General features: G+C 44.8%; 12 protein-coding genes across 12 annotated transcripts; 6 read left to right on the top strand and 6 right to left on the bottom strand. All coding sequences in view use genetic code 12, as the record gives it.

The window, feature by feature from the left end:
* Positions 1-220: 220 nt before the first annotated feature.
* LODBEIA_P21600 (uncharacterized protein) lies at positions 221-1453 on the bottom strand (the record flags this gene model as incomplete). Its single annotated transcript, XM_066972129.1, has 1 exon — positions 221-1453. The coding sequence occupies one exon, from the start codon at positions 1451-1453 to the stop codon at positions 221-223; it is 1233 nt and encodes a 410-aa protein (XP_066829098.1).
* Positions 1454-3820: 2367 nt separating this feature from the next.
* LODBEIA_P21590 (uncharacterized protein) lies at positions 3821-4849 on the top strand (the record flags this gene model as incomplete). The annotated part of the gene is made up of 1 exon (XM_066972127.1): positions 3821-4849. One exon carries the CDS (start codon positions 3821-3823, stop codon positions 4847-4849), a length of 1029 nt encoding a protein of 342 aa, XP_066829097.1.
* Positions 4850-5170: 321 nt separating this feature from the next.
* LODBEIA_P21580 (uncharacterized protein) lies at positions 5171-6706 on the top strand (the record flags this gene model as incomplete). The annotated part of the gene is made up of 1 exon (XM_066972126.1): positions 5171-6706. The coding sequence occupies one exon, from the start codon at positions 5171-5173 to the stop codon at positions 6704-6706; it is 1536 nt and encodes a 511-aa protein (XP_066829096.1).
* Positions 6707-6828: 122 nt separating this feature from the next.
* Positions 6829-8736, bottom strand: LODBEIA_P21570 (uncharacterized protein; the record flags this gene model as incomplete). Its single annotated transcript, XM_066972125.1, has 1 exon — positions 6829-8736. One exon carries the CDS (start codon positions 8734-8736, stop codon positions 6829-6831), a length of 1908 nt encoding a protein of 635 aa, XP_066829095.1.
* A 389-nt stretch (positions 8737-9125) lies between these two features.
* Positions 9126-9653, top strand: LODBEIA_P21560 (uncharacterized protein; the record flags this gene model as incomplete). Its single annotated transcript, XM_066972124.1, has 1 exon — positions 9126-9653. The coding sequence occupies one exon, from the start codon at positions 9126-9128 to the stop codon at positions 9651-9653; it is 528 nt and encodes a 175-aa protein (XP_066829094.1).
* Positions 9654-10070: 417 nt separating this feature from the next.
* LODBEIA_P21550 (uncharacterized protein) lies at positions 10071-11846 on the top strand (the record flags this gene model as incomplete). Its single annotated transcript, XM_066972123.1, has 1 exon — positions 10071-11846. One exon carries the CDS (start codon positions 10071-10073, stop codon positions 11844-11846), a length of 1776 nt encoding a protein of 591 aa, XP_066829093.1.
* A 311-nt stretch (positions 11847-12157) lies between these two features.
* Positions 12158-13060, top strand: LODBEIA_P21540 (40S ribosomal protein eS24; the record flags this gene model as incomplete). Its single annotated transcript, XM_066972122.1, has 2 exons — positions 12158-12160; positions 12656-13060. The coding sequence occupies 2 exons, from the start codon at positions 12158-12160 to the stop codon at positions 13058-13060; spliced, it is 408 nt and encodes a 135-aa protein (XP_066829092.1).
* Positions 13061-13434: 374 nt separating this feature from the next.
* Positions 13435-14343, top strand: LODBEIA_P21530 (uncharacterized protein; the record flags this gene model as incomplete). The annotated part of the gene is made up of 1 exon (XM_066972121.1): positions 13435-14343. The coding sequence occupies one exon, from the start codon at positions 13435-13437 to the stop codon at positions 14341-14343; it is 909 nt and encodes a 302-aa protein (XP_066829091.1).
* Positions 14344-14403: 60 nt separating this feature from the next.
* LODBEIA_P21520 (uncharacterized protein) lies at positions 14404-16869 on the bottom strand (the record flags this gene model as incomplete). Its single annotated transcript, XM_066972120.1, has 1 exon — positions 14404-16869. The coding sequence occupies one exon, from the start codon at positions 16867-16869 to the stop codon at positions 14404-14406; it is 2466 nt and encodes an 821-aa protein (XP_066829090.1).
* Positions 16870-17147: 278 nt separating this feature from the next.
* LODBEIA_P21510 (uncharacterized protein) lies at positions 17148-19892 on the bottom strand (the record flags this gene model as incomplete). Its single annotated transcript, XM_066972119.1, has 1 exon — positions 17148-19892. The coding sequence occupies one exon, from the start codon at positions 19890-19892 to the stop codon at positions 17148-17150; it is 2745 nt and encodes a 914-aa protein (XP_066829089.1).
* A 982-nt stretch (positions 19893-20874) lies between these two features.
* LODBEIA_P21500 (uncharacterized protein) lies at positions 20875-22677 on the bottom strand (the record flags this gene model as incomplete). Its single annotated transcript, XM_066972118.1, has 1 exon — positions 20875-22677. The coding sequence occupies one exon, from the start codon at positions 22675-22677 to the stop codon at positions 20875-20877; it is 1803 nt and encodes a 600-aa protein (XP_066829088.1).
* Positions 22678-23052: 375 nt separating this feature from the next.
* LODBEIA_P21490 (uncharacterized protein) lies at positions 23053-23400 on the bottom strand (the record flags this gene model as incomplete). The annotated part of the gene is made up of 1 exon (XM_066972116.1): positions 23053-23400. The coding sequence occupies one exon, from the start codon at positions 23398-23400 to the stop codon at positions 23053-23055; it is 348 nt and encodes a 115-aa protein (XP_066829087.1).
* Positions 23401-23680: the final 280 nt, after the last annotated feature.

Raw genomic sequence — 23680 nt, 5'->3', positions numbered from 1 at the left:
GTTGTTGTTGTTGTTGTTGTTGATTGATATCGAGGTTGTATGGGTATATGGGTAGCCACACATTTTCTTTCTTAACTTTACCTATGCCATGACCCTACGCGGGAGGATTTGAGGTGCAGCTGCTTTGGTCATGGCCCAATTTAAGCCTGGTGGTCCCCAAAGTTCTATAAAGCTCAGCTGCTAATTTGAGTCAAGACAAATCAGATCGGGGCATGTCCCTCTATAATGATATATCCAATACTAATGCAACATTGTCAACATTGGGCTTTGACAAATCTTCTAAAAATGGTAATAAATCTAACAATTCATTATCGTGCAGATCACTAAACCAGGAACTTATAGGTATCGAATGATCAGGGTGGAAAATATAAGATGCAGGCAGGTTATCTATAATTATGGTATCTTTTAATGGTCTTCCAATTTGTGACAAGTTCTTGATAAAGTTGCCCTGGTAATTATAACACGAGTCACGGAATAAACGATGATGGACCGAGTTGTAAATGTCAAGTTTATCCAATAAAGGATCTCCATATTTTGACACCGAGGCTGTAAACACCACAACCTCGTACCATTTGCCCACTTTGCGTAAAAACTCGTCGACTCCGGGGCGCTTAATCACGTAAACATGGTGGATTTGATTATCGATTTCAACTGGTATAACGAAATCTGCCGTTCGAAGGTATTTAAATGAAGAATGGACCAAGGTTTCATCGAGATCTAATATAAGACATTTCTTCTTGCTCATGTTTGAAGCTTTCGTGCCAAGAAGATATCCAGTCTCATCGTTGTGTGCCTGGCCCGTTTGCAATCTGGTGAGATCCAATGTCGAAGTTTCCGATCGGTCATCGTCATAGTCGTCATCTATATCTGTATCAACCTCTTGGTCAATCAGAGGCTGAGGTGCTGGTTGCTCATCGGGGCTCACTTGTGCAATGGCATCGCCTGCATTTAAAGGCTTTTCCTTGCTAGAAGAAGAAGAGTTTTTCTCCTGCGAGTTTGTATTATTGGATGAATGTGGAGTATTATTTGCTGAATCGCCATTGGTGTTTGCAATGGTATCTGTCTCGTTTACCGAGTGGTCGTCGTCGTCATCGTCCATCAACTCCTTCTTTGTCGGCGATATATCGTTGCCATGTTGCGCTTTAGCTGGAGAAATTTCACTTGCAGGTTTATCTGAATTTCGAGTGCCATTGGGTACTGACTTGTTTCCCGATGGTGAATGATTTTTTGCTGGCTGAGAAGATGGGTTTGCTGATGTTCCTTTTGGTTGAGATTTGCTACTAGATTGGTTCCCCAGTGGTTTCAGCAGCAGCAGCAGAGACTGGGGCCGTGAACTTGTCCGTGGTCGCTGTTGCTGCAGTTGCAGTTGCTGCTGCAGTTGTTGTTGTTGCTCTAATCTCTTGTCTTCATCGGTACTGTCCACTGAACAGCAAAGTAACGAAAATACTCCCATTTTGAATGTTGCAACGCTGAGTAATTAATGGTGATGACAAAGGTGATGATATTGATGATGATTTTAGGCCAATATATATCTGTTATACGCGCTTTTTTTCGGAGAATTCACCACAAATGATTGACTTGAGTAAGTGACTAAGTATGAAAAGTAAAGATATTATTGGGAAATTGGAGTGAAATTTTTCTGAAACCTTGAGATTAAATGGGGTCGTTGTCTCAAAACAGTAATGCTTGTTCTTTTGGTGTTTTTTTTTTTCCTTCTTTCTCGAAAAAATCACCAAAAGTTAACCACTTCAAAATTGCAATAACGATAGTTAAACACCTGAAGAATATATATGTATATATGTTGTGGGTGTATATGTTGCTTTCGTCAATTATCAATGTTGAGGTACATATGGAGATAACTTATAATAAAAGCTTGAAGACGGGTAAAAAATATATAAATTTTAGGGATCTGAATGGTCTCGATATCTCTTCTTTTTCAAAAAAAAAAAAAAAAAGACAGCTGGTGGGAGTGGTTCCGTTTTGTTTTATTTTTGCCGATGTACAACTTCTCTTTTTCGGTGGAAACGGATTCCTCCTTTTTTTGGTAATACCTGGTCTGGTTTTCTGAAGTGGACAGCGGCGCTGTTGCTGTTGTTGTTGCCGTTGTCTTTGATACACTCTAAGGTTCAAAAGTAGGTGGTGGAGGGGGAGGTGTACAGGTGGTTGTTTAATTTTGCTGCTGCTTTTTTTTTGACCTTCTCTCTTTGAGCCCAGTGTCGTGTCGTATTTATAATTTTGCGACACACACACACACACACACGCCCATACAAATAATACGCCACGTTAACGGACAAGAACAAGAGATGGAGGATTTGTCAGTAAAGATGGTTGGATATTGTTTGGGTTGGATTTGGAGCCGTACCTAGTTAGATACGTGGAGGGAGACTTGGGGGGGTGCATTGTTTTGGAAAAATTTTGGAAAAAGAATATAATTCCAACGACTTGGAAATAGCCAGTTAAGCACAGAACTGGCTGTTGTTATTGATTAGGCCCAAAAAAATGCACTGTAGTGGTAGACCTAGTCAAATGAGACAGAAATAAAGCCCTCTTCTGCTCTATCTCAGTAGAAACACTTCAAGCAATTTATACTTCAAGGCTGTATCCGTCTAACGGGCGAACCCCTACAGCGTTGACGAGTTGTAGAGCTTGAGCTTGCGCTTGAACTTGAAGTTTGGGGGATTTTCGCGCTGAAATTGTTGAGAAAAACGTTTTTACAGCCAGAAAGAGAGTAACTTGATTGGTTTCAGTTCAAGAGCAGATTTTGGTTATCTTGCGCTTAGAATGCATGCATTTCTCGGGAGAAGGTTCCTGGAACAAACTAAGCAGGAACTGTGCAAGATTATACGATCTCTGTAGCTGCCGCTGGCGTTTTTTTTTGCGAATTTTCCAAGGGTTCATCAAAACAGAGTGAACAAGAGAGAGGAGCCCTTTCAAAATAAAAAAAGCTAGTGAGTCGTTTATGTCAAGTACGCAACGATCGCCTCTTCTGAGCCCCTACCCCTACTCTCAGGAGGGCAAGCAAGGAACACACCCTAACAGACTTGGTGTTTTATGCTGCTGGTCCAGCCTATTGCTCGTGCTGCGGTTAAGTTCTTTGACGCGGAGGGTCCACGAGACCAACTGCAAGTCTCAGAGCAATCTGAAAGAACGCCCAGCCCTGTTTTTCCAACGATAATGATGTAACGCATTTCCGTGGTGCACCAGCATGATATTTCACATCTAGACCTAATAATTACACTGCAGTCAGTGGTGGCGTCCGTTGCTTGTCGTTTGCGGCCAGCATCTTGGGGAGAGAGCCAGCCATTTTTTCAAATTTCCGCACCCTCCGTGGAATCCATCCATCGCTAACTCTACCGCGACTCCTCGCCATTCTCGCCAGCAAGCTCGCCGTGACCCGCGAAAAAGTCTCGCCCGCTGTGCTACCATGTGGCCCCCCCTCCCAACACACAGCCAACTATTTTATTCCTTAAATAAAAAAAAAAAGAAAATTCGCGAGGACGTGTTTCAGCAAGTAGGAAAAGAATCCAGCCAAACGGTCATAAATACATACATATATATATCCAAGACGATATTCCCTAATCCATCCATTTTTGCAAGTAAATATACAAATACAGCGTTATCTGATTCACCCAGGTAACGACCACCGCCGTTGCTGCCATTTGCTGCTGCTATTTGCTATTGCCGTTACTGCTACTACTGCTATTATCGCTGATTACAAACCCCGGGGCAGCACACTTTGAACATCACCAGGTACCATTCAGTGTCGCTGCTAGATCAGCTGGGCCACAAAGCTATCTAGAAAGCATATCCATCGTCCATCATGTCGCAACAGTTTTTAATTCCACTGACGCCTCCAAGACAAAGAAAAACACCGCCACAACAACAACAACAACAAAACCAACAACAGCAACACCTTAACCCCGATGCTAGCATCGCGCCAAATGCATCCACCCTCAAGACGCCCTTGGCTTCCAATGCCGGATTGTTGACTCCATCCACTACGAACAACAAGAAATCACTCCTTGACCCAAATAGCGCTTGTAAATCGACCCTGGGCATTGTCAATCAGAGATTATTTTCATTTTCCCCAACTACACCTCAAAAATCACCCTGTAAATCGGCTACTTCATCATCATCATCAACTGCTGCTACTAGCACCACCAATACTACCACTACAACCACTTCCAGTGTAAACAACAGAAAGAGAAACTTGAATGACATCTTTTTAGATTCAAATGCACCGCGTTTGTCGAATGAGAAAATATCGTTTGGCTTGTTTTTGCCTTCTCCTTCGAAAATTGGAACAGGAAGACGAATAAACACACATGGCAGAACAAGCCATTTCAATTTGTCCGGTGGTGCGCCATTATTCGATAGAAAGAAGTTGGAAAGTTTCAAAGATGACTTTGAGTTCAATGTAGAGGAAGAAGAAGAAGAAGAAGAAAAAGAAGAAAAAGAAGAAGAAGAAGAAGAACAGAAAGACAATATCTTTTCTCAACCGCAGACTCCCGGCAAGCAGCTTATCGACGATGAAAAGATTAAAATGTGGCATGGCAAACTGTATAATAAATTTGGCGACAGCGATAGCGACGATGAAGGAGAAGCGGAGGAATTCCCTGATGTGATGTCGATGGAAGATGTTCAAAAGATCCCACGCGTTAACTTGCACAACCCGTTTTTGGATAGTGATGAGCTGCGAACTCAGGAGAGAAAGGAAGTGCGTGGTGTTGTTGATTACAGCACACACATGGAGTTGGTCAATAACAAAACCGGTGAACGGAAAGTCATCAAATTGACCAAGAACCAAATGAAGATTAAGCCAAAGAAATTGCTGTTCCAAGGTCTTTAGGTCTTTGAGTTTCCTTCTTTTTTTTTTTGGGTTTGCAATTTGGAGCTATGCCTCCCGGGAAGGAGTTTGCTAGTCTTGACAGGTCAAGATTCACCCATATCACCTTCCCCCCTTTCCCCGGAATTCAAATTGTAGGTAATAAGTACTGCTGTAATGGGATAATTGATATTGTATTTCAATGACACTTTTTTCCTTCACTTTTCACGACACGACACTGGGCTACTCTACAACTCTTGAGATTTTTCACCCAGACCAAAAACTCCTATGGCTGCCAAAACAACACCACCATCACTAGCCACCACTAGCACCAAAATAAAAAAAATGTCAATTCCAGGCTTTGGTGGCATAGACACATCCCAGTCAGATGATCTGACACTCAAAACAATGACGATCCCCGCGCTCTACGAGTGGAGAATCGAAGTGCCCATGAAGAAAATCTTGCAACTAAAAGTCACTTCGGGGATCCTCGAAATCAACGGCACCGAACTAGCAAACAACGTAGAAATCAAGCTCTGCGGAGTGAAGTACGCTGTGTACGCCCCCAAAGTTGAGTCGCAACTTGAATATTGTCTTTTGCCGCACCCGGATACCGCGTATCTGCTATCTGCCGAAGACGAGGAGTTCACGGAATATATCAGCGACGAGACTAACATGGACCAAATAGTCAATTTGCACATGTACATCCAGAGTCGGCGTCAGATTGCGCGGGATTCCACTAGCTTGGGTCCCGGCCCGCGCGTGCTTGTTATTGGCAATAAACAGAGCGGCAAGACGAGCTTGTGCAAGACGCTCGTTAGCTACGCCGCCAAGATGGGCGAGACTCCCATCTTGGTCAACTTGGACCCCGCTGAGGGGGTGTTTTGCTTGCCTGGTAGTATATCCGCTACCGCGATACCGGACTCGTTGGATTTGGAGAGCTGTGGAGGCTATGGCATCTCGAGCACGACGACGGGTAATCTCACGCAGCAGCTGCCCAAGGTTCCCCTCGTTAAAAACTATGGCTTCTTGCACGCGAGGGAGAATGAGCAGTTGTATCGGTACGTGGTTGACCAGTTGGGCATTTGTGTCTTGAGCAAGTTGGAAAGTGATGAAGTTGTGCGGAGCTCGGGCTGTATTGTTGATACTCCCGCGTTGGGGATGGGTGAGTTTGACACGATTAGCGCGATAGTGGCTGATTTCAAGATCGATTTGGTGGTGGTTGTCGGTCTGGAGAAGTTGAAGATGGCGCTCGAGAAGAAGTTGAAACATAGGGCCGGATTGAGCTTTGTTAAAATTAGTAAGCTGGCGGGCGTTGTTGACGTCAGTGATGAGTTTATACGCATGACGCAAGAACAGAGCATCAGGGAGTATTTCAATGGCAATTTCCGCACGAGGTTGTCGCCGTTCAAGACTGAGATTAGTTTATCGGGGTTGGTGATTTACAAGGCGGTCTTGGGACGCGACGTCGAGAGCCTGATGAGTTTCTTGCCTGCGGGAGATGACTTTGAAAAGGATGAGGACACGAACGCCGCGGACGAATTGAAGGAGTATTTCGCCGTGCTTGATGATAATGATGAGAAAGATGAAGATGGTAATGGTGGTGGTAATGGTGGCAGTGGCGGTGGCAGCAGTGAATCGCGATCCAAGAGGTTGGAAAACTCGATTGTCGTCATTACTCAATTGGACCAGCCTGGTGTCGGTGGCGGCGCGGCGGCAGAGCAGATTGAAGCGAAGGAATTGTTGAATACGAGTGTGTTGGGGTATGTTCATGTTAGTAAAGTAGACGAGGAAAAGAAACGGATGAAGGTGTTGTTGCCCTTTCCTGGTGTTTTTCCACGCCATGTGTTGATCAGCACCAGTGTTCGATATAATGAGTAAAGAGGGGGGGGGATTATCTTGTTTGTTTTACAGATTTAGTTGATGCTCCCACATTATACATTCAAAAAATAGAGAAATGAAAGAAAAAAAAAAGGCAAGAATTCCAAATGGATCTATATCATCTATCTCTTCTTTTTCAGCGATTTCTTGTTGGACGCTTTAGCAGTTCGATCAGCTTTAGTCTTTTTATACGATCTCTCCCCCTTGTTCTCCTTTCTCTCTTCATTAACCTTTCTTTTCTTTGAATTAACCTTTTTACCATGTTTCGTCAACTGTTCCATGACTTCACTCTTGAACCAGGTTCTCTTTGGTCGAGCCTTGATGTCCTTTTCGTATTTCATCAAGTTTTCCGCCTTGTTCAATTGCATCTCCGCGTGCATAATCTCGCGAGCTTGTTTCTCCTCTTGCAACACTTCGTCAATTGCTCCTTCGCTGTTCTTGATCTTGTCATTCACCGCTTCAACTTCATTCCAATCAACTTTCCGCGCCACGGACTGGCCATTGGTGATCGCCAGTTTCACTATACTTCGCTCTTGGTTGCTTTCACCGACAAATGTAATCGATGTACCTTTACGGCCGGCTCTCGCGGTTCTACCGACACGATGCAAGTAGATCTCGTAGGTCTTGGGCATATCGTAGTTTATCACGTACTCAATCTTGATATCTAAACCTCTAGCGGCCAAATCGGTACATATCAACACGTTGACCAGCTGTTTGAATGCCTTGACGTTGGCTAGACGCTGCTCCTGTGTGAGTGCACCATGGAGCTCGGCCACTGTTAGGCCCAACAACCCCAAGATGATACGAAGCTTGTGGGCTTCGACTTTTGTGCGCACGAAAACCACTACTCGTCCTTCGAGTTTCTTGAGAAGGAGGTATAATAAGGCAGGCTTGAGCTCTTCACGTTTACGGATTCGGACAAATTGCTGCTTTAATTTCGACGCTACCGTCTTTGGTGGGTCAATCATCACCTTGACTGGTTTGTTTAAGGACAACTGCACGAGGTCTTGGATCTTGGTGTTCATAGTGGCGGAAAATAGCAAAGTTTGACGCTTGTATTTGGGGATTAGTTGAAGGATTTCGGTGAGTTCTTCTTGGAACCCTTCCTCGAGCATCCTGTCGGCTTCATCAATCACCAAGACTTGTACATCTTCGACACTGAAGCTGGGACTGTTTCTGATATGGTCGATTAATCTACCTGGTGTGGCAATGACGATATCGGGCCGTGTTTTCAACTGCTGTTCCTGTTGTTTAAGACTCAACCCACCGACCGCCATACCGAAATTGAGATTTTGAACATACTGGCCTAATTTCCTACCCACGTCAAACACCTGGATGGCCAATTCTCTCGTGGGTGCCAAGATGATGGCTTTTGTCGAGGTGGAGTTTTTGAAAAGTAGACGCTCGATTATGGGGATCAAGTATGCTGCGGTTTTACCACTACCTGTTTGAGCCCCTGCCACGATGTCCTTACCTAGCAAGGCGATGGGGATAGTCGATGCTTGTACGGGTGTTGGCTGGGTGAATCCCATTGTTTGTAAGCATTTGAGGATTGGTCGCGAGAGCTGGAGGTCTTGGAATGATTTTGTAGTTGTAGACGAGGTGGTTTCTTGTGCTTCGTAGAAGTTATCAATGTCCTCCTGGTTGTCTTCTTCGTCTTTGTCGTCTCCCTCTTCCTCATCTTTCGTGTGGCTTTTGCAATCTTCTTCTTCTTCGTCATCATCGTCATCGCCTTCACCTTCAGATTCACCTTGAGATTCAGACTCAATCTGGTCCCTTCTTTTCTTCTTAATAATTGCGTTCAAGTCTATGTCATTCGATGGTTCTTCGACTTCCCAATCTTGGATTTCATCGAAGCCATCCCCCATGGAGAAATGGAAATCGGGGTTCATGTCTCTTTTACCTTCGTTACCTGCTTCATCGTCCTTTCCCTGAGTTACAATTTCTTCTTCGTCTGAGGATTCGGCAGCATCATTTTCAACTTCAACATCGCTGTCTATTGTAAGTATGAGATCGTCTTCCTTCGCCATGCTCTTACTCTAGCAGTTATGGGGGTCCGATGAGTCCCTCTCCAACTACAGGATGCTAAATCTGAAATTTTATCAAGATGGGGATGGAGGAGCAGATGAGTTGTCGTGTCGTGTCGTGTCGTGAATTGGAATTATACGACACTCGGTCCACCAGTTGAGTTAAGAAACAGCATATGCGGTTTCAACTCTAATCCTTGACATCATAGCCACGAATCAGCTAGCTATCACCACCACAGAGAAGTTACTCAAGGAGGGTAGTTGTTTAAACAAAGCGAAAGTCGTCGGCAGCTCCACACACACGTTTAAACTCCGCTTTCGAGCCGTGTCCCCCTGTGGTTTAACTAGAATTAAAAATTCGGGGCAAATTATAAACCCCCCAAAGGTCCAAAATGATAGATTACATCAAGCTATATCAAGATAAAGAATACACCAACCCGAAAAAGCTACTAGTACAGATAATCCTATTACAGCTATTCTACTATCTATCAGCAATAATCATCTTTTACGGCGTGTCGCTACTCAACGGCTACGAATTTTCCATAGATTGGGTATTCAAATGGCAACTCGTGTCATTTGAAAATGCAATGGGACTAACTTTATTCACGATGTGGCTATTTGACTCATTGACCTGTGTGCTTTTCGTCACGATTGTTGTTGGAAGATCGAAATTAGCGTGGGATTTTGCCATCACCGTCCACATTATAAACTTGATCATAACGTGGGTCTATGTTGGTGATTTCCCCACGAGTCTATTGTGGTGGTTCTTGCAAGTGTTGAGCGCGTTTTTGTTGGTCACGTTGAGTACGTATAGTACACGGTGGAAAGAGTTGAGGACTACTTTTTTCAGTGACATGTTGGAGCCGCGGCTGAACGAGGTCCAATCTGTCGAAATGAGTGATTTGAATAATGATAAATGACGGCATTGTCTTTGGATTGCTTTGTATACTATATATAATTTAATTACAAATGGAAGGAGCCTTCTTTGGTGGTGGGAATATATTTGGAGAAGAAGACGGCTTCGAAGCCTCGGGCACGTGCAATTTTTACGCTAGAGCTTTTTTGGGTTTATTTGGACCCTTTTCTTACCTCTGTGTGTGTTTGCCCTTCCTATCTAGCACAGTACAGTGTCTCTTTATCAACCTTCATGGCTTTCCAACTGCTGGTTTCTTGAGGTTGCTGTTGAGGTTGTTGCGCATCCGTCTTGTTATCTTTCCCGTTGTGCAACACTCATGGGCAACTCCGCCATAATTCGCGTCTCCCCAAGATCATGATATGTGAGTCCCCATCATCACCCAAACTCACAAAGAAAACTCCGGATTATGAAACAGCAGTGAATGAACAACAGACTATATCACCAAATCAATAGAATTGATTGGGGGCTAGGTGAAAGTCACATTGCATTGCGTACCCCGCAGATTGAATATTATCGCCCAGAGCTATTCCATCAAGCCAAAACGTTTGATGATTTCGTGCCGGTGTTCATTTCGGACTACCACCACCGAACAGATTTGTTTCGGATCTACTTCCACTTGGCTGAGTCGATGGAAGACATGATCATGGTTCAAAATTGGCCCATTAATCGCGTCGTGATTGCCGGAAGAATCGTGGGTGAGTATTATAATGAAGAGCGCGACTTGGTCAAGTTGAATCTCGATGATTGTTCTGGCGACCAGCTGATCTTGGTTGTGGATATGAATTTGGCGATGTTTGTGTCTTGTGGGTTTCAGTTGAATATGAATAATTACGGCCGGATGGTTCAAGTATATGCCCATTTCAAGAGAAGTAAAGTGGTTGTTGACAATTTACGCGTTTTGAACCACTGGGGGAAGGAAGCTATGGGTGCTGAGTTGGAATGGTGGGGCGAGGTCATTGAGTATAGAGAGTCTGTGCTTCGAGCTCCCTGGGTTTTCAAGCCTGAGAAAAGAAGAGTGCGGGATGGAGACGAGGATGGGACCAGGAACGCGGCTCGAAAGGTTGTGGTTTACAAGTTTAGTCAGAGGGAGTTGGCGAGAAGGGAAGAACGCAGGAATTTGCAAATTGGGATGAGGCTACAAAGAAGTCTGACTTCTGATCCTGGACCTGCTTTTGGTACAGATAATGGTTTGCTTGTCGCCAAGGATGAGACTGAGGACCTCTGCGGTGGTGGTGGTGATGATAATGATGATAAAGAGGCACATCTTCCTGTGGTGAATTTTCCACGCAACCGACTGAAGCTTGCTGGAGTGGCGCCACTGCGCGATGAAGCCAGTGTGGGTGTAAATGGAGACGCAGCTCGATCCACTTTTACGAGCCCTGGCGGCAAAGTTCATGACAATCGACCGCAAAAGCGGCGTGGACATGATTCGAAGGGGGCGAGTGCTGCTCCTTTGAAAGTTGCTGGCGACATTGATCCGGCAAACGAGAAAGATACTCGCATCTTACCGGAGGAGATGTTGAACAATGATGGCTCAAGATCACGTCTGAAGAAGATGCGGGACTCTTGCCAGTCTCCAAGAGACGACCTCAAGCCTACTGTGGAACATAAGGAAAAGCAGCGCTCGAATCTGCCAGATGTTCAAGTCCCCTCTTCGCAAACTACTAAGGATTCGGATTCGGATTCGCTACAACGATTTGAAGCGACAAACTTGCAGAACAAGGCCTTATTCGTCCAATTGGTCAAAGAGAGCCTAGTAGTGATCATCAATCTGGAGTTCAAAGATATGACTATCGAGGAACTAAGTCTGAATCGCTTTGTCGCATCCCAGATCCGGTCCTTTGTTGAAAGTGTCCATCAGTCAGGAACAACGCAAGCAAGTGTCTCACAACTTGAGAAACTGCTCATTAAGCGGCTTCGACTATATTTCAGCCAATCCAACTTGGTCAGTGTAATCGAGAATGATGTCATACATTCGCCCGTGTTTCAACAGATTTACCAAAGTTTGCAAAGGGCCTTGCGACAATTTACAGAGTTCAACACGGCTACATATATCGAGTATATCGTGGCCAAGAAGATTGCCGCGTCGATGGACTACAAGACAATCAATTTCCTAATAAAGTATTCTTTAATTGCCTCTAGAGACCGGAGCTGGAGATTTGACAAGGACAGGAACCTATGGGTCAAAAAGCACTGACTGGCTAACAGCTCGTATATCTACATATATATATCTGCATATATATATATATATATATGTCACGTGAGCGTGTATATAGCAGAAGAATGAAGAAAAAAAGCAGGTCACAGCTGGTCATGTGACCTCCTACATTTTTGGTTAACAGCGCGCTGGTTGGTTTAGGGCAGGGCAGAAAAAAAATTATTCACTCTCACGGCGTGTTACACACTGGGAGGTTATTGACAAAAGTTGAGATTATTCAGTTTGGTTTAAACAGTTGGAAATCTTTGAAGGACCAACCAGGGTAATAACATATAGAACACATATACACAATGGTATGTTTCTACGACAAGGGGCCTTTATCACTGGAGCTCGCTCAACTTGCCAGCAAGCACAAACTCCAACATCTGCTCCCTCGACCATCCCCCTTTCCTGGGTGAGATTGCATCAAGTGGAAAATCAAGTGGATTACCGTTAAACGAGGTCAGAGGAAAGACCAGTGGAACATGGAAAGGTGAACCTCTGACAGGCTATATGTGTTTGCTCATATGACCAGGGGAACCTTTTTTTTTTTCAAGCAATGAGCGAATTGGGGTCTATTTTCAAGCAACCACGGCGAACCAAGAAGTCTCGAGGTTTTCTCCCCCAAGTCTATGGCATCCGGCATCAAAGTAGAATCGAGTGGAAACAGAGTACCAACCGCACTTAGGTTAGAAGAGCTTATTGCAATCCACATTTCAAGGGCAGATGGACGGGGGAAAGTCGATCGAGTTCACGGCGACAATTTATTTTTCCGAACTCTTTATACTAACAAACTAATTTCTATCTAGAGTGACTCAGTTACCATCAGAACAAGAAAAGTTATCACCAACCCATTGTTGTCAAGAAGACAGTTTGTCATTGACGTTTTGCACCCCGGCAGAGCTAACGTCTCCAAGGATGAATTGCGCGACAGATTATCCGAAATCTACAAGGCTGAAAAAGATGCCGTTTCAGTATTTGGATTCAGAACCCAATACGGTGGTGGTAAATCCACCGGGTTTGGATTGATCTACACCTCAGCTGCCGATGCCAAAAAATTCGAGCCAGCTTACAGATTGGTTAGATACGGTTTGGCCGAAAAGGTTGAAAAGGCTTCTAGACAACAAAGAAAACAAAAGAAGAACAGAGAAAAGAAGATCTTTGGTACTCAAAGAAAGGCTCAAAAGAAGGCTGCCAAGAGAAACGCCGAGTAAATGGAGCTTGATGGTGGTTGTGTTTTGTTGATGTTGTTGTTCATTCATGATTGACGGAGGTTGTGTATGTTCATGTATAATAATTTGAAAAATTTTTTGGATACTTGCATTTCATGAGATTATTGAGTCTCTTGCCACAGGCGTAACTTGTAGAGTGGTGGTGGTGGATGGCAAATGAGCTCTCGTGAAGGAAGTAGCGATGATGATGATGGTGATGGTGGGACGATGTATCAACGTTGGTTGCAAATCGATCGTGCGGCTTACTAGTCTCTGAACCTCCAAAAAACCAAAAATCCATTAAACACTTGCCCGGAAACAACACCAATAACACCAACACAACTGGTTGTACTGTTAATAATTCCACCGCTTAGAGCATGTCGGAACGAAAAGCAATAAACAAATACTACCCGCCAGACTACGACCCCTCGAAAACCATCCGCCGCAAGAAAAAACCACCGTCATCGCAGCCGCAAACCATCAAGATCCGCATGATGGCACCGTACTCGATGCGATGTACACGATGCAACGAATACATAGCGGAACGCAGATCGTTCAATGCGCGCAAGGAGGTCACGGATGAAAGATACCTCAATATCAAAATCATCCGGTTCTACATCACGTGTCCCGGGTGTAATCAGACTATTTCGTTCAAGACAAATCCTGCTGAGGCGGGGTACACGCCTGAAATGGGGGCGGTGCGGAACTTTGAGCGGAAGGAGGAGGAGAAGAAGAAGAAAAGGGATAAGGAAACGGATGAGGAGTTGATGCGGAGGTTGGAGGGCGAGGCGAGGCAGGATGAGGCGTTTCGAGATATGGTTAAGAAGCGCAAGGTTAATCCGTTCTGGAACGCGGCGGATGGCGCGACGGGGGCTGGGGCTGCGGGGGGTGGTGATGTGGTTGAGAAGTTTGAACGGCGGTTGGTTGAGCTGAAGCGGGAGCGGGATGTGTTGGATGAGTTGGAGAGGATTCATGGTGTTGTTGAGCAAGTGCGGGAGCGCGGTGGGGAAGAGTTGGTTGATTTGGTGAGGCGCAAGATTGAGTTGGAAGAGGAGATTGAGGCTGGGAGGGAGCAAGCTGGTTTTGATAGAGATGGCGATGGCGATAAAGTGGAAAGCGAGGAGAAAAAGGTTGAGAATGAGCAGGTTGGTGGTGACGATGATAACGAGAAGGAGAAGCCTGCGGGGGCACCAAAGATGCCAAAAATACCTACGAAAATCACCATCAAAAAGAAAGTGAATCTGGCAATAGCCAACAAATTCAACTACTCCAGCGATAGTGAATAAAAGCTTCTCAAAAAAAAAAAAAAAAAAAAAAAAAAAGAAAATCAAGTTGTTTGTCGTGGTTTAATCAGCAAACTCGAATCCGTCCAAAGTTAAAATTGGCACCGCGGGAGGTTCAACATTCTTATGGTACTCATTCTTAATCTCCACTAGCACAGGCTCCATAATTTTCCACTGCAGTTTACCCATATCTTTTCTGCATAGCACCACTCCCTTGATATAATCAAGTGAACAATTATAGAATACAGGTAGAACAAATTCTCTAAACTGCTCGGGGATGTTGTGCATTGGGTCTTCACACGTGCCCAAATCTGCCAAAAGCTCAATTGCCGTTAACGACGAAAGCAAATAGTGGCGATCTTTCTCCATGAACAAGTCGGAGAGCCCGCCAAATAAGAACTCGGCATCTTTTTGAATTCGCAGTTTGAACGCCTTGTAACCCTGCGTTTGTGGGTCGATTTTCTTGCCTTCTCCATGCAAAATGTTTTCAAACCCGATGCTTAGATAGGTGCAAACGAACTTATCGAGAAAGATTTCGAAAAGCACTTGGTAAACGGTGTAGATGCAATACGATCTCGCTTCACTCATGTACTCGGCGATGGTCTCTGCAATAACGGTCATCATCATCACATCTTCTGTTTGCTTTGAGCCGTCTTCTAGCCAGGCCTTGGTGAAGAGCTTGCAAAGCGAAGTGTACAAGTCGTTGATGATTATATTTGATATCGAAATGCAGATTTCTGAAACTAGCGAGTTGGATTTCTCAACTGCGGTGGAAAAGGCCTGGGTGATTGGCACGTGGTAGTTGGTGTGAACTTTTTCCTTGTAACTAGAAGCAAATTTGTTGTTCATGATATCGTTGCTGATCTCAAGGGAGTTGGCTAATGCCCCGAGATATTCCACTAACCCTTCACGCGATAAGTTGCTTTGTTCCTCGGGGGTTAACGAGTCGACATCCAACACGGTGGGTTTTTTCTTAAACAATCTTCGAGCTTTGCTCATCTTGACCAAGAAGTGGAAATTGTTGTAAAATTGGAAATATTTGTCCATTTCTTCGTCAACCAAACTTTGGAAATTGGCAACTCGTTGGACATAACAAGTACAGAAGTTTTCAATAACGGCAATAAGGATCTTGGCGTTACCTGCTAAAGAGGCAGCATCGGCTTGCTCTTTCATCATGAGCATGGGACTCTTGAAATCAGGAAGTACATAAGCTGAAACTTCAGAATGCAACACAATCGGCTCGTTATTGACATCAACGTCCTCGATTTCTTGATCATATGGGTAGATATCTGGTGCTTTGTTTCTTTCGACAAACACCTTCGACTCTTGCTTCATCAAGCTAAAATTCCATTCCTTCATTTTCGCGGTGATGGTCTTGAGGTAATCGTCCAACATCGTGGTTTTCAAATCGTCGCCAATGATGGACATCGATGCCGAATCGCCATCTATGCTTTTGATGAAATCGCTAAACTTCTTATCATAAGTTATGATCCGAATTATATCTTCTGCCGCGGGCTCGTCGTTAATGAGATTCAAGGTGTATGCATGTAGTTTATCGTAGAAAATGGATTGTACAAAGGAATCAATTTCCCATTGTTGAGGGAAAAGCGGCGCCATTGCATCATGGACAAAGACAATCTCATCTTGCATCCAGTCCAAGTTGTCATACAACGCAATGCGATCGTGGGCGTTATACTCGACGCATGCTTCAAACGTGCCTTGGAAATAAAGTTTGAATTTCTCAAAAAAGAACCGCTTGTAGTTGCGTTCTTTACTGCGGAAATGTTTATAGTCGCGGTTTATATCGGTGTTTTCCAACTTGAGCCCGCGAGAGACGCGGAGCTTGAGGTCTTCTTGTTCTTCAAATGCAATGATGGCCATCAACTTGTAGATTATCTCGAGGTTGTTCTCCCTCGTGCATTCAGTCAAGCTCGTGATGCACTCGTTCAACAACTCATCAAATGCGCGGATCAAGTCGCGCGTCGGCATCGTGATTCTCTGCACGATGGACTTCAAATCATCCGAGGACGATTTGGTGTAAAACTCCAAATAATCGTGGAAATTGCGGATTTGAGTATACTGGAAATGGAGGTCCAAAAATGAAGGTATGGTGTAAGTTAAACTCGATTGCATCTGTTCAATTTCTCTGCGTATCACCAGAGTTAGCTTTTCCACTATGCCTTTGAAATGACTTATATCGTCGTACAAGTTGGCCACTTGGTTCAAGAATTGGTTGACGCAAATCATCTTGCATATAAGTTCGTAGTCCTTCGGTTGCGCTACGCTTTCATTGTAAATCTGTTGGATCTTGGCCATGCTGGCCTTGATGTCGTTCATCTTTTTCATTGCATTTTTCATTTGGGCCAAGTTGTCCATTATCGAGTCAAAGTGTACTTGCGTCGCTGTGGAAAGTTTGAAATCTATCGAAGATTTCTCCTTGACAAACAGCTGCTTTATACTAGCTATATTAGCGACATCGTCTTGTGTCTTGATTAAACTGCCAATTCGTGATAGTGCTAGGTCACTCATTGCTTGGTGGTTTCAGTGGTGGAAAAGACTCTGGAACGATCAATATCAAGATTTCGTCGTAAGTGTGTTGGTGCGTGTTGGAGTGTGGTTTGGGCTCGGCTATCCCTCACGTAAACATATGCTGCCAACAGCCGATCACGTGACAGTGATCCCGAACATGGACTACAAATCATATCCAGGAGCTAGGAGTAGCAGGTGTAGCAGTCAAGGAAGAAGGCGAAAGAGGCATTCGGCTCCTCATAGTAAATTACACGTCAATTGAACTACGATAAGAATACTTATTTATACCTCCGCGTCTGTTGACCATGTCCACCACCAGCTCCTCCTCCTCCTCCTCCTCCTCCAACACCTGCGCCTCCCGCGCCTCCAGCACCGGCTCCTCCAACGCCGGCTCCTCCAGTCTGATAGGGGTTATTGATAATGTTAAAGCCTTGGGGCGGCGGTATAAACCACATTGGAGTCGCAGCAACTTGTTGTGGGAAATGAGGCTGTTGTTGATGATGGTGATGTTGGAATTGGTGGAATTGTGGAGGTACTTGGAAGTTGTATGGTATTGGTGCTGCAGCCATGGGGGCGCCTTGCATCATTGGTGGCTGTGGTTGGGCCATTATGGGGCTCGGCATGTAGGATGCTGACATTTGCAATGGTGTACGCGCGCCGTAGATTGCACTTGTAGTAGCAGAAGCAGATGACGATTTGGGGTAGATGGTCAGGTATGATTCTTCAGTTGTTGAATCCCATGTTGGTGGCGTTTGATATGATTTTTCAAAGATTACTGGTGTTTCCGAGCCTGATTCGAGAGCTTTTTGCTTGGTATAGTTGAACAAGTTGAATTTGCTTTGGAAATCTCTCGTCTTTTGAGCTTGTGATTCGTCAGTGGGGACCTTACCTACGCCAAAGAAGTCCTGTGCTGTGATTTGGTGCGGGTATCTCTTATTGGCTGAGCCCTGCGAGCTTATACTGCCGTTGGCAGAGTAAGTTCGACTATTGGGGATGTGGGGTGATTGATATTGTGAGATATGGGTAGCGGAAGATTTTGATGGAGATGCTAAAGTGCTGGGTTTGAAAGTTGGGGTGAATGAAGCTGCACTTGGATTGAGTTTGAATTTGCTGCCCGATTTCTTTACTGCTGGTTGCGCTGTTGGTTGCGCTGCTGCCGGGGCTGTTGGTGGGACTGCTGGCTTGGCCTGCTGTTGTGAGGGTGCTAGTTGTGGTGCTTGTTGTGGTGTCTGTGGCACGGGTGGCACGGGTGGAGTATGGTTTTGAGAAGAAGGTGGCTGAGGTGTTGGTTGTGGTGTGGGTTGAACACTTTGAGCAGCAGATTGTTGTTGCGAATGCGGCTCCGACTGAGCTTGTGCTTGTACTTGTGCTTGTGCTTGTGCTTGTGCTTGCTCCTGCTGCTGCTTCTTCAAGATCTCGCTTTGCTTCAACTTGTCCTTGGCCAAGATGGGCAATAAATCTTGCGGGATTTTGTGAGGAATCTTGAAATTGGCACTAAATTCGCGAAGAGCATTGATTTCACTTTGTGCTGTCAATCTGAACGACTCGCTAGGAATGGTGGGTTTGGCAGGGATGGATGAAGGAGTCGGTTTCTTCTTGACGGCAGAACTTGAAATGATTGCTGGGTCGTTATGGTAGTTGGCTGCTCTTTGTCTTGGGGTAACGTACTTGTTTTCATCCAAGACAGACTTTGTTTCATGGTGAGATGCCATGGGTTTTGGTGGAGACTTGGTGGTACTCATCTTCAACGCAGCCATCAACTCATCGCCTCTTCTGTCGACACCGGAATATTTGTCTTCTTCGTCCATGCCGCTATCGTCGACAAGGAAGCCTCGCTCTTCCAAAATGTGGCGGTCGGTAGTGGCACTTCCCTCGATTTCTCTTGCCAATTTATCAGCCATCAAGACTCGTTGCTTGTAGTCAGCAGCAGATTTATCGATCCTGGTAGTATACAAATGTTCGTCATAAGTACTTTCAACGCCAAATCTCTCTTGGTTGGCTTTGAATTGATCCCATTGGACTTTGCCGTTGCCTGAAGTTGCGTGGTCTTCTTCCAAGGTCAACCCTTGCAAGTTGTTTGCCTCGGGTTGCCATCTAACCAATTCACGTTCTTGGAAAGTCTTGCCTCTTTGGTCAGAGCTAATGTCGGAGTCTGTTTTGAATTCGCTTTTACTTGGTGAGGTAGTTCTAGTTGCTGTTGCTGTTGCTACTGGTGTAGCATTTGAAGGGGTGGCGTTTGCAGCTGGGGGCGCAGCTACTGCACCAGCTGGTGCTGCTGCTTTCTCCGCTTGAGCAGGCACCTCTGCAGATTTTAAAGTTTGTGGTGCTGGTGTAGTTCCAGGGGTAGGTTCAGCTTTCACCGTTTCTTTTGAACTGGGTTGATCGGAAACAACATCAACGGCAGCAGCAGCCGGAGCCTTGGGCGTGGCAATTTTTTCCTTGGGATAACTCTTTACCGGCTCATTGATGTCTAAATCAATTTCGAAATCTATCAAGTCCTTAGCCTGGACAATAAGCGTTTGAGGCAAAGCCTTGTCGTCCAAATTATTCTTTTCGTCAATCAACCCCTTGGTGACCAATTGCGGCTTTTGGATAACAACCGATAACGACGCTGGATTTCTCGACAAATCAGTCGCCAACAACAAACCTTTGTAACGAGATCCATCAGTGGTTGTAATGATGCATATTTTGCCCACGGCTTTAGAAATCAAGTAAATGAGTCTATTGTTGCCGAGTTCTTCAGCTGGGAAGCCACCACCACCAAAACCACCACCGACGCCGCTGCTGCTGCTACTGCTGTTGACTTCATTAGCGTGGCCCAGCTGCGACGAATGCTGCTGCGTCTTGCCGGCTGCCGACGTGGCACTCGTTCCGACGGGGCCATCAACGGGGTTATTCCCGTCGCTGCTGCTCAATGGACGAGAATTTTCACGAGCATGGCCCTTGCGTGTGTTGCTGCCATTGCCGTTGAAACGCGCTGGCTGGGACTGTTGCGGGTGAAGCTGTTGCGGAGTAGTTTTCATGAGCCCGGGCGTAGTTTTCTGGGGAAAAGGAATGATTGACACACACACACTGGCTGTGCTACTTAGTTCTGCTCCAAATGGCCAAGCTCAACAACAAAACAACACCTGTTGTTGGGGGGTCTCCTCGCTAATCTGGTTTCTCTCGTTCTGTTTCTCCCTGGCGTAAAAAGTTTTAAAATTAAAAATAAAAAAAAAAAACCTCACAGCTTCGGGTGGCAGAGGGAAAAGAGGGAAAAGAGGGAACAGAGGTCTACTTGAGATCATAGACAAGCTAGTCTTTTGGTGAGTTTGAGTTGGTGGATGATTTACTCAGTCTTAAAGTAGAGAGTGTGTAATGGTATCACTTGGGTTGTTTTTCCGGCCCTAGTACTGGCAGGACTAAGGATTACGAGTACTTCTCAATTTCCGTTGGTACACAGCGCCTCCTATAAAGATATCTACAACTTGGCATACACTGTGACACTGTCAGTCTAAGCAGTTCACTCTTTTTGTCTAGTTTTTTGTATTTTTCTCTATATTCTCTAATTTCCCCCCCCCCCCCTGAAGAAGCTCCGGTCTCTGATTTAGATCTCGGGGAAAATCGAGTGTTTATGTATACTTCTTGGTTCAAAATCGGAATTGAACTAGGGAGTTGTCTCGAAACTCGATAATAGGGGACACCCGCCGGTCGGGACTTCACCGGGGCTGCTGGCACAATACATCTCAACACTAATTGGATGTCTCGGGCTTGGGAAGCTTGGATGATCCACCCAGCTTTCTCTTCCTGTCGCGTGATGTCCTATCGAGCTCAAGTATACACCACTTGGAACATGCGACCCTAAGTTTCATCAAGTTTCAACTCAACTTCCCCGCATTCACAAAAAAAAAAGGAATTCGATAAACAAGGAAAGTATACCACTCGGGTTAAAAAAGACCGCACTCACTGGGTAACAAGGTAGGGGAAATGGGGAAAGGTGGTGGGTGGAGCTAGGTAGGACCAACGTTAACAGCAGATGTTAGTCAAATTGTATCCAATTTGACATTTGCCAACTTTATCACCATAGTACAACGCGACAAACTCCTGCAAAAATTCAATATCGGACCAACTGTAAGGATCCAAATCCATCTCAAGCATATCCTGATAAGATAAATGTAGCAAATTGATGGAGTCTTGTCTAACCAAAGCACGATCCTCGGCCGATTCGAAATGCGCCTCTTCTTCACTTTGGCGTTCCATCAAGACTTGGTCTATATGATTGAACCAGCTCAAAGTGAGTTTATGGAAATAACCAATTAGTTGAAGTATACCAGATAGTTCCAAACTGGATTCCACGGGGACGTTTTGGACGTTTTGGACGTTTTGGGCGTTTTGCGTTTTTGAAATTTTGGGGCTCTGAGTGCATTCATCTTCGGAATCAAGATTCTGCCCCGCGGATGCAAACCACAGAAATGCTGACCACACGGACTCGCTCCAGGATACTGGCTCAACGGCTTGGGACCGCCACCAGCTAGGTTCATTGGACAATTGAGCTGAAGGTGGAGATAAATCCGTGTACGTTTTACGAGGTGGTTTAGGTGCGGTGGTGGTGGTGAACTCGGCGAGTTCTTCAGAGGGCGACATGTCTGTGAGGCTCGAGTTGTTTGATGGTGTTTTGTTGAGATTACTTGTGGAATCATTATTTAAGTGGCTAGTTGAAGTGGCGCTCTTGGTGGAAATGTACTGAGTGTATAGTTTTTGAAATTTGTGGTAGTCTCTAATCGTGGCCTTGAGTTTCTTTTGCTGTGGTTTGAAGGGATCTTTTGAAGCTTGATTTGAAAAGACTCTGACGCTGTCGCCGACTTCGACTCCCACGTCGTAAACCTTGTTGTGGCTCTTTAAAATTTCATCGCTGGTCGATGCAATGTATCCGCTTTGCGCACCAGCCAGCTCAAACACGTCGCTTTGTAATTCATTCAATCCCACGTTGTACAACGGCTGCTGCGAGCGTAATTCGGGATTGTTTGCCAATTTGATGTCTTTGGGGATCACTGATAACACGGCAATCAAATAGCTAAAAGAGGTTGCGAGAGCATATTGGTCTTTGTTTTTGGTTTCCGTTGTTTCCCTCGGTTGCTTGTCATCCCCAAGATGAGGAGCATGCAAGAACAACTCATTGAATAATAAGATGTTTTTCCGCAAGAGACTTTGCTTGAAAACGACAAATACAAGCGGGCCCAAGACGTGGAGCAACTGGGGCATTTTCAAAAGTAGATGGTTTTGATTGTTGATTGATTTCCTGCTCTCTTGATGATCCTGGGTTGTTTGCAATAACGTGGGTGAGATCTTGCCGAATGTGTCTGACTCTTTGAAAAACAGGTCAAAGTTGAAAGTGGACTCGGTGAAGTTGTTTTGCCTTACCGCGATAGTCAACTCTGCAAGGATCTTTTTCAAATCGTCAATGTACTCCCAGCCATTATTTATGAATTCATTTGGTTTCCATTCACTTGCCCGGGGCTTGCAAAGCACGCCCGCGGCATACATCCTTAAATTCTCTCTATCAACGGCTTCGTCTTCCGCTACTTCTCTGATTTGGAACTGGTTGAAACAGCTTACCCCGTAGTATATATCACCGCCCACTTTCTGACTTATAAATACGGTTGCTTCTTTTGTTTCATGGACACCACTGGGCAATACCTTGTACTCGACCCCTTCGAGTGAAAAATTAGCGAGAGGCGAGTACAGTTTGGACCATTGTAGTTTATAGCCTGACTTTGTATCGAATTCAACTAAGAATACTGCTACTACTTTGGATACTTCGTGTGACATTTGCCGGTAGTGGTGGTGGTACTGGTACTGGCAATGGTGGTAACTGTGGTGCTGTTCACATGACAAAGATAGCGAGAGATCGCGAGAAATAGTAAGAGAGTGTGTGTGACGGACACCAAATTTACTGAGAGATTTTGAGAAATTTCAACTTCTCTCCACCAAAAGAGATCTCGAAGATCAAGAAATCTCAAGATCTCAACTTTGCTTTCTAGTTTGAATCGTTTGATTTGTTTATTACAATTAGCGTAAAATGTTGAATTATTTGAAGTTAAACTGTTCCTTTTTTCCTTGCAAAAAAATGTCATATCGTTTCGAAAAAAAACGATTTCTTTCGTTCCCAACATGAATTCTAGTCCCTGTCAACTTTTTACCTGTTCAGGATCTTATTCTCAAGACAAAGTTGATAATGACGGCGGCCAACAAGAAGAAACACAACATGGTAGGGCCAAATCTGTCATCATATGGACCAGCTCCTCTTAATCTGATGGCCTTGGCTCTCCAGTGGTAGGTGACCAAGGCGTAGATCATGGTCAACATGGCGATAAAAGTGAACAAGCCAGCTGAGACTCTGCCGATGTAGTCACCGAAGTTCAAAAGACCCACACCCAAGGAGCCCAAGATGACGGTGAAGTTCAACCACGATAAAAATGTTCTTTCATTGGCGAAAAACACTTTTGGTTCTACTCTTGCGGGCAATGCTATTCTCTTGTTTGTCGACGACATTGCTATTCTCAAAGTTTTATTGGACTATTGAGTTATTGAAGTATAGGTAAGGACCTTGGAATTCAGGCTTGAAGATATATTTTTGTTGATGGTGAAAGTAGTAGCAATTAATTTTCCAACTGTACCGTGAGGCTTATCGTTCTAGGGAGCAGGAAGTGAAGTACGAAAGGCTCAAATTGGTGCTCTCTCTCTCTCTTGACTTTCGAAAATCTCGTTCAAAGATCTACTAGACCGATTCTTACTCTAACAGTAGATCTGGCAAGTGTGGAAAAGATATATA

Source organism: Lodderomyces beijingensis (genome assembly GCF_963989305.1).
Source record: "Lodderomyces beijingensis strain CBS 14171 genome assembly, chromosome: 3".
In the NCBI taxonomy this organism is placed as follows: Eukaryota; Fungi; Ascomycota; class Pichiomycetes; order Serinales; family Debaryomycetaceae; genus Lodderomyces; species Lodderomyces beijingensis.
The sequence above is the reverse complement of the archived record's forward strand: the minus strand, read 5'-3'. Positions and strand labels throughout refer to the sequence as shown.